This window comes from Canis lupus, chromosome 15, assembly GCF_011100685.1.
Source record: "Canis lupus familiaris isolate Mischka breed German Shepherd chromosome 15, alternate assembly UU_Cfam_GSD_1.0, whole genome shotgun sequence".
In the NCBI taxonomy this organism is placed as follows: domain Eukaryota; kingdom Metazoa; phylum Chordata; class Mammalia; order Carnivora; family Canidae; genus Canis; species Canis lupus.
The window spans coordinates 17640921-17651011 of NC_049236.1; the positions used below are offsets into that span (position 1 = coordinate 17640921).

Below are 10091 nucleotides of genomic sequence, written 5' to 3' on the forward strand. Positions count from 1 at the left end.
GAGTTAACAAACCATGATGAATGCTGAAGAATGGATGGTATGTTTGATGATTTTTGTCTCAGTTGTCAGATAACTTTAGACACCGACACCTACAATTCAACACTGATCCAGAATAACGGTGAAATGCAGAGGTTTCCGTGTGTTGTCACCTTTCTCCCTCTTCTGATGCCTAACATCTGGGTCTCTAATTCCAAACATTTAAGTAATTGAAACTCTGTCCAGTAGTAAGGGTCTATCTCTCTTAATCTATAGAAACGAATACATGATGTTCATACCTACTTACATTTGTGAGCACTGCCATCAACCTTCTCCAAGCTGCTTATTGCATAACATCCTGCGTTTTAATGCGAGAAGGTTCAGAGAGAGAAATGAGAAAATACAAATATCTAAAGTCTGATCACCAAGCCCTACCCAAGGTTTATAATCTTCAGCAGCTTAGCTATTTATTTAATGGAATAATAGAATCTGAGGGAGTTAGGGATCTCCAAAAAGGAAATATTTCTGAGGATTAAAGAATAAGGTCATCTTTGTTTGTCATTGTCACTTTTTCCTCTCTGCCCCTTAGGAAGCCGTGAATATGTCAGGAGTCAGCACAGTGACTGAATTCATACTCCTGAGTTTTCTGTGCTCCAGAAAGGTTCAGGTCCTCCTCTTCCTGCTGTTCTTTGTGTCCTACATCCTGACACTGATGGGGAATGGGGCCATTGTCTGTGCAGTGAAGCTGGATCCCAGACTTCATACCCCCATGTACCTTCTGCTGGCCAACTTCTCGTTCCTGGAGATCTGTTACATCAACACCACCGTTCCCAATATGTTACAGAACTTCCTATCTGAGACCAAAACCATCTCTTTCACAGCCTGTTTCTTTCAGTTCTACTTCTTCTTCTCCATGGGCACCACTGAGACTTTCTTACTGCCCCTCATGGCTTTTGATCGGTACTTGGCCATCTGCCAGCCTCTCCATTATCCTATCATCATGAACAACCGCCTCTGCATGAACCTGGTGGCCCTGTGCTGGGTCACAGCCTTCCTCTGCTATCCGATCCCTATCTATTTTATCACACAGCTCCCCTTCTGTGGCCCCAACGCCATTGACCACTTTGTCTGTGACCCCGGTCCTCTTCTGGCCCTGTCCTGCATCCCTGCCCCTGGAATTGAGCTTTCCTGTTCTCTATTGAGCTCTCTCATTATCTTCATCACCTTCTTCTTCATCCTTGGTTCGTACACACTGGTTCTCAGAGCAGTGTTGCGTGTCCCCTCAGCAGCTGGTCGACGTAAGGCCTTCTCCACCTGTGGTTCCCACTTGGTTGTGGTCTCTCTTTTCTATGGAGCCCTCATGGTAATGTACATCAGCCCAACCTCTGGAAATCCATCTGGGATACAGAAGATTGTAACCTTGTTCTACTCATCAGTGACCCCACTTATAAACCCACTGATCTACAGTCTACGGAACAAAGACATGAAAGCTGCCTTGAGAAAAATTCATATGAGCACAAAAATTAGTCAAAGCAAATAAGAGCTCATGAATGGGTAAAATCTAATTAATTATTTTTCTCCATTCCATTCCCATCTAAAAAGTAAGGATTTATTTATTTGCCTCTTGAAACGCACACTCAAATTCATCTATTCCTGCCTAGTTACATAATGGACAATTGTATGACAAATTAAACCATACCTTGCCCTCAGGTCAGGAATTTGCAGATCATAATTTGAATTAAATTACCTGGATGTCTGGACTTTAGGCTCTTCTTCTATCCTAATCTCCAATAATTGTCCATTTAACTGTGATTATTAACATAGTCCCTGGCCTCATGCCTTTTTGACCTCTATTAAGTGGTCAAAGGTCATTCTTACACTTGGTTTTTCTTGCTTAAACATCTCTGCTCTACTTCTTAGAAGAGTAGTACATTTTTGGTTAAGATAACAAGAAATTAGTGCCAATCAAATTATAATTGAGCCAAAATTTTAAAATAATTGACAGCCAAAAGATTGACAATGATCTTAGATCATTGTCACTGTCTCCCAAACCTGTTTCATAATTACTTAGGGAGCTTTTTAAAAGAACCGATTCCCAGTTCTTTCTCCAAATCTAAATCAGAACCTTTGAAGCGGATGCCTGGAAATCCTTATTTTAATGTTAATCAAGTGGTTCTGGTGCACCTAGACCAGCACCAATCGACAAACTCATCTTACAGTCACTATTTTAAATAACTGTGTGACACAGAGAAAAAAGTGAAAGAAGTTACAGTGAGTACCTATAGGTGACTCAAACACTGATGAGAATAGAAGGGGGTTTTTTTGTGCATCAATTTTGAAAACTTCCATTTGAAAAATAAGGACTAGACTACATTCTTCTTACCTTTTCTTACCTATGCAAGATAACTAAGATACCTGGAAATGGGTTTACATTTTAAAAGAAGACTGTCATATAGTGGCTAATGGATTTCAGTTAGTTTTATGTGAAGGAAGGTTGAATTGCGTGCACAGCCCAAAAGAGGTAAAAGCAGACAGAGAGCAAAACAGTGATTCTAAGAGACTCAGATAAAGACAGATGCAGAGAAATTTGATTACCACTCCTGGTTATTTGTCCCAACTGTGCTCAAAAACAAATTGCTCAATTCATGTCTGGGATTGATACATTTCATTTATTCATTCCACACACTTTTATTTATTTCTGTGATGTGCCCAGAATTACATCAATGTGGAAGATAAAGTTCCTGCTTTTATTAAATCCACATTCTAGTGAGAGAGACAGATAATTATGAGGTAAACACATAAATCTATAATTCCAGTTAGTCATAGTAGTGTAAAAAAAAAGTGTAAAAAAGTACTGTAAAGGATAGAAGGAAATTTGTGACTATGTGTGGTGATAGATGTTAACTAAATTTATTGTGGTAACAATTTTGCAATATATACATATGTCAGATCACTATTGTAGAGCTGAAACTAACATCATATGTCAACTATATCTCAATAAAACATGAATATGTGAATATAGAAAATGTTGGTATAGGATAAGGGGTAATTTAGACTTGATGGTTAGAAAATGCCTTTGTTAGGGAGTAATATTTCAAAGTCAGAAAATGTGCCATGCAAAGTTCTAGGGGAACCAAGTCCCATGTAAGTACAGGTAAAAATTTGGGATTTTCAAGGAATATTAAATAGTTTATTTGGCTATCCAGAAGGAAAATGGTAGATGAGGCTGGAGAGGTAGGCAGGATCAGATCATCCAGAACCACCTAGGCCACGATGAATAGTGTTTTATTTGAAATCCTGGGAAAGCCTGTTCAATAATATAGAGGAAGTCTTAATAAAAATCTCATCTTAATAAAATCCTTACCACTTCATATAATCTCTTATCCTGGAACTAGCTATTTACTTATATTTATTTAAATGTGCCTTCAATAAATAAATAAATGTGTAAATAAATACATAAATAAATAAATAAGCCTTCATTATGCTATATTCCACCTTGTTCCATTAAGGATCTGACGTACCAAAAGAAAAGTGCAATAAAAGAAGGAATAAGAATAATATTAACTTGCAAAGAAAAAAAATAGAATGATAGTTTTTAGATAAGACCTTAGGCTGGTATTAAAGTCAAGCCTCTAAATGTGTTATTAAGTCCCTTCAAAGCAAAGTGAGAATGAAAACATTACCTGCTATATGATTTTCATTAACTGTAAGAAGAAAACAAGTGGGTTTATAAGGAAAGATCAATTAACGGCTCTTAGTTCTATAAAGATTTCTTTCATGAGGATTCATACTAGAAAAACTAAGAAATATAGTGAACATTGGTCCCCTGAAATATCTTATACAGAGAGATAGATGATGATAGATACATAGATATAACCTGGTTCAATACAGCTGCTTCTAATAACAGGTCTCAATAAGATTCAAAGGCATTATATAGAAGTATGACTCAAGAGAAAAAGTTCTTTCCAGGTCTAATAACTTTGATCTAAATATTAACTTTTTGATGTTCTTCCTTAATCTAAAAGTCTGATCCAGAATATCCTAAGAATAAAATTTAGAGCTAAGTGCATGGTCATCCAAATCAAAGATGAATAACCCCCTATTCGAATACCAAAGTTCTCTTCTGTGATATAGAAATTGGTTTTGAAGAAGCATTCACAAGAATGGAAGGAACTGTTGATTTCAGAGTATGTGTTATAAGTTTATTGGATACTTTCTGCACTGGAAGTAATTTACCTGTAAGAGGCTGCCATATGTGCTATCCAAAGACAAGTGAAGGATGGAAAGGGTGATTGAGAATGGACAAAGAAGTGGGAAGTTTGGGAAAGAGTTATTCCTGACATAACTGAAATGGAAGGGGGAAGCATTGTTCATGAGAAGCTCATTGTTCATGCGATTCATTTATGAATCCAATAAACTTTTATTCAAACAAACTTTCAGGTAAATATTTTAATTATCCTAAAATAAGATACTTATTTTCCTCTTAAATGTATAAATTTTCTGCTTAAGTGCATAAAATAATATACTGGCTGAAGGATTTAATCCCATGACCCTGGGATCATGACCTGAGCTGAAGGCAGGTGTTCAACCCCTGAGCCACCCAGGTATCTTGCATATTCCTGTTTTTAAATAACATATTGGAGACAAATGATAGCCCAGTGATCTAAAGAAAAAGAGAGATAAAGAGTTTCATCAATTCTGTCATTCTATTTGATCACTTGGAGTTTTTATTTGTGTTTAAAACATTGAGGGACGCCTGGGTGACTCAGTGGTTGAGTGCCTGCCTTTGGCCCAGGGCATGATCCTGGGGTGCCTGGATTGAGTCTCACATCGGGCTCCCTGCATGGAGCCTGCTTCTCTCTCTGCCTGTGTCTCTGCCTCTCTCTCTGTGCGTCTCTCATGAATAAATAAATAAAATCTTAAAATAAATAAATAAATAACTTTAAAACATTGAAAAGGTATAAACTACAAGATGTTCAGTTTTTTGGTGGTTCCAAATTTTGATTCATATATTAAATACTTTATAAAGCTTGAATAATATTTTAAAGTAGTATTTCAGGGGCACCTGGGTGGTTCAGTCAGTTAAGTGTCTGTCTTCTACTCAGGTTGTGATCCCAGGGTCCTGGGACTGAGCCCAGCGTTGGGCTCCCTCATCAGAGGGGAGTCTGCTTCTCTCTCTCTCTGCCTCTCTTTCTGCTCGTGTTCTCTCTCTTTCTGTCAAATAAATAAATAAAATCTTTTTAAAATAATAATAATAATAATATATATATATATATATATATATATATATATATATATATATATACTGGCTGAAATAAGGAAAGAGGGTATCTTATTTCTATAACTTGATCCAAATAGGATAGTGAGTGGAATTTGTAAAACACTAGATAGAGCACAGGTAATTGAGGTAACTGGCAGTGAGAGCAAGGTGCCCTCAGGATTCTGGAAGCAGAAAGAAATTAAAACATAGTAAATGGACATTTAGCAGTCATGAGGACCAATTACTTCCCACTTGTGGTTTCCTCTCACAGAGTTTGATGGGAATAAGTTACCCTCCAGAGCAGAAAGTAGCCTTCACCAGTGAATAGGAATTTGTGACATTGAGAGTCACCTTAGCCAACTGAAGCAACTTCAGATCACATGCCATACACTGCTAACACCTGCACTAGGGATAGCTTATAGATTCACCCTCTAAGAAAACATTCATCTTTCTTTTTTACAAAAGATTTTATTTATTTATTCATGAGAGGCAGACAGAGAGAAAGACAGAGACAGAGAGTCGGAGACACAGGCAGAGGGAGAAGCAGATTCCCGGTGGGGAGCCTGAGGCGGGACTCGATCCTGGGACTCCAGGATCATGCCTTGAGCCAAAGGCAGATGCTCAACCGCTGAGCCACCCAGGAGTCCTGAAAGCATTCATATTTCATTGTCATAACTAGTGTGTGCTGCCATGAAAACACCAGGTGTGGAAAAAGAGTTTTTATTTTATCAGATCCTTCTTAAGGCTTAAGTATTGCTGATGTTTAAGTGATATTTCCTTAAAAAATAAAACATTAATATAGGAAACTCTCAACAATTGGGCTGTAAGGGCAAAACTTTTCTCAGAACTAGGGTATTTTAAATTTGACTTTAGTTTTCCCATTTAAGCCCTATTAGAGGGGCACCTGGGTGGCTCATTGGTTGAGCATCTGAGTGGTTCAGCTCAGGTTGTGATCCCCGGGTCCTGGGATCCAGTCCCACGGTGGGCTCCCTGAATGAAGCCTGCTTCTCCCTCTGCCTGTGTCTCTCCCCCTCTCTCTCTTTTTCTGTGTCTCTCATGAATAAATAAAATCTTTAAAATAAATTAAAATACATAAATAAACCCTGTCAGATGATATTAACACCCAAGTTGGCACATAAGAATCTAGCCACATAACATACCCACATATTGAACTATAACATACCCACACATATTGAACTATGTTTTAACCAACATCCATTTGCGATAAAAGTTCTTAGCAAACTAGGGATAGACACAAATATCTTTGATCTATGAAGAGATTCCAATTAGCAATAATTGCACCTCAGATAAGCCTCATTGGCTATGACACTGCCGTTGTGCAAAGCTCGAAACATCTTTGATCTGTAAAGAATATTTTCAAACACCTGCATCTGCATCACACTTGATGGTGACAGTGAATGCTTTCTCCGTAAATTAAGAAATAGGACAAGAATTCTGGTCTTACCACTTCTATTCAACATTGTATTGGAAATGTCAGTGCAATCAGGCAAAGAAAAGAATTAACAGGAGTGCCTGGGTGCCTCCCTTGTAGGCTCAGGTCATGATCTCAGGATCCTGGGATGAAGTCCCAGAATCAGGTTCTCTGTTCCATGGGGAGTATGCTTCTCTCCCTCTCCCTCTCCTTCTCCCTCTGTCCCTTCCCCTGCCACTCATGTGCTCTCTCTCAGATAAATAGAATCTTTAAAAATAAATAAACAAAAATAATCATGTTAAAAATTTTAAAATAAAAAAAGACTTTGAAAGATGAATGGAAAAAGAAGATGTGGTCTATGTATACAGTGAAATACTACTCAGCCATTAGGAACAACAAATAACCATCATTTGCTTCGATGTGGATGAACTGGAGGGTATTATGCTGAGTGAAGTAAGTCAATCGGAGAAGGACAGTCATTATATGGTTTTACTCATATGGGGGATATAAGAAATAGTGAAAGGGATTATAAGGGAAAGGAGGGGAACTGAGTGGGAAAAATCAGAGAGGGAGACAAAGCATGAGAGACTCCTAGCTCTGGGAAGCAAACAAGGGGTAGTGGAAGGGGAGGTGGGTGGGGGGATGGGGTGACTGGGTGATGGGCACTGAGGGGGGCACTTGGCAGGATGAGCACTGGATGTTATACTATATGTTGGCAAATCGAATTCCAATAAAAAATATACAAAAAATAATATCAATCAATCAATCAATAATAAACAGGCATCCTAATTGAAAAAAAGAAGGAATATTGTCTTCAATAGACATGACATGATCATCTATGTAGAAAATCCAATGTAATCAACAAAAAAGGTTACTACAATAAGTAAGTCTTAGAAGATTTCAAGATACAAGATCTATATATAAAAAACAATTGTATTTCTGTAAGTATTAGCAACAATCAAAAATTAAGATTTTAAAATAATGCCACTTATAATGGCATCAAAACATACTGAATAGAGATAGAATTGATAAAAGATGTAAAAGACCAATACAATGAAAATGACAAAACATAGTTGAGAGAAATTAAAGACATAAATACCTGTAAAGATATAACTCATTTATGGGTTGGAAAATTCAGTAATGTTAAGATATCAGTTGTTCCCGAAATGATCCAAGGATTCAATGCAAATCTTAAGAAAAATCGGACGGGATTTTTTTGGTAGAAATTAGATAGCTAATTTTCAAATTCATTTGGAAATGCAAAGGACTTACACTAGACAAAGTTGGAAAAACACTATTTGATTTTAAAATTTATTATAAAGCTACAAATGACAAAAAAGGGGACATTTACATTAAGTTACAGATCAATGGAACAAAACAGAATCCAAAAAAGCCTTATATGAAAAACTGATTTTAAACAAAAGCATTTCAGCGGAGAAAGGATAGTATTTCTAATACATGGTGCTCAATTGAATACCCATATCAAAAAAAACTTAATATTTCAATGCCTCACAAAATACACAAAAATTAACTCAAAATGGGTCATAAATTTAAAAAAATCTAAAACTATAAAACATCTAAAAGAAAATACAGGGGAAACTCCTTGTGACCCTGGCTCAGGCAAATTTTCTTAAACACAACACCAAAGGACCCATAAGAGAACAAATTGATTACCTGGACTCCACCAAAATTAAAAATACCTGCTCTTGGAAAGACACTATTGAGAGAAGGAAAAGACAAACAACAGACAGGAGAAAATATTGGCACAAGTTATATCTGTTGAAAGATTTGCATCCAGAATATATAAAGAACACTCAAATATCAAAAATAAAGGACAAATGACCCAATAAAAATATGGAAAAATATTTGAGCAGACATTGAACAGAACATATACAAATGGCAAAAAAGCAAATGAAAATATATTCAATATCACTTCTCATTAGGGAATTACAAATTAAAACCACAATGAGCTACCACTATATACATATAGAATCACTAAAATTAAAAAGACCAACTATAGAACGCCCGGATGGCTCGGCAGTTGAGCATCTGCCTTCGGCTCAGGGCGTGACCCCGGAGTCCTAGGATCGAGTCCCACATCGGGCTCCTTTCATGGATCCTGCTTCTCCCTCTGCCTGTGTCTCTGCCTCTCTCTCTCTCTCTCTCTCTCTCTCTCTCTCTTTCTCTCTCTCCATGTCTCTCATGAAAAAATAAATTAAAATCTTTTTAAAAATTTTTAAAAAGAACAACTATACCAATGTTGATGACGATGTAAAGGTGCCAGCGCGCTCATACACTGCTAGTGTGAATGTAAAACAGTACAAGCAGTTTGGAAAAGTTTAGCAGTTTCTTAAAAAGTTAACCATTGGGATCCCTGGGTGGTGCAGCGGTTTAGCGCCTGCCTTTGGCCGGGGGCGCGATCCTGGAGACCGGGGATCGAATCCCACATCGGGCTCCCGGTGCATGGAGCCTGCTTCTCCCTCTGCCTATGTCTCTGCCTCTCTCTCTCTCTCTGTGTGACTATCATAAATAAATAAATAAAAATTAAAAAAAAAGTTAAAAAAAAAGTTAACCATTTATCTACCATTTCGTAAAGCCATTTCACCCCTAGCTATTTACCTAAGAGAAAAAAAGCATACAACGTCTTATACACAAATATTCCTAGAAGTTTTATTGATATTAACACAAAACTGGAAATAACCCACACATCCACTAAAAGGCAAACAAATGAACAAATTCTTGTCTATCTATACAATAGAATATCAGCAGTAAAAAGGAATGATCCATCATTAGATACAACATGGATGAATCTTAAAATAATTGTGTCGAGTGTCACGCCAGTCAGAAGAGCTAAAATGAACAAGTCAGGAAACAACACACTGTTGGTGGGAATGCAAACTGGTGCAGCCACTCGGGAACACAGTGTGGAGGATCCTCAAAAAGTTGAAAATAGAGCTACCCCATGACCCAGCAATTGCACTACTGGGTATTTACCCCAAAGATACAGATGTAGCGATCCAAAGGGACCCCTGCATCTCAATGTTTATAGCATCAATGTCCACAGTAGCCAAACTATGGAAGGAGTCCAGGTGTCGATTGACAGATGAATGGATAAAGATGTGTGTGTGTGTGTGCATGTGTGTGTACACACAATGGACTGCCAGCCATCAAAAAACTGATATCTTGCCATTTATAGTAATGAGGATGGAACTAGAGGGTATTATGCTAAGCAAAATAAGCCAATCAGAGAAAGACAATTATCATCTGATCTCCCTCATATGTGGAATTTAAGAAATAAAACAGAGGATCATATGGGAAAAGAATGAAAAATAAAACACAAGACAAAATCAGAGAAGGAGACAAATCATGAGACTCTTAATCATAGGAAACAAACTGGAGATTGCTAGGGGAGAGGAGTGGGGG

At 37.4% G+C, this 10091-nt stretch overlaps 1 protein-coding gene across 1 annotated transcript; it reads left to right on the top strand.

Annotated features, from left to right (window-relative positions):
• Positions 1-577: 577 nt before the first annotated feature.
• OR11G5 (olfactory receptor family 11 subfamily G member 5) lies at positions 578-1516 on the top strand. The gene is given in 1 exon segment (NM_001256439.1): positions 578-1516. A coding segment is annotated over 1 exon segment (939 nt).
• Positions 1517-10091: the final 8575 nt, after the last annotated feature.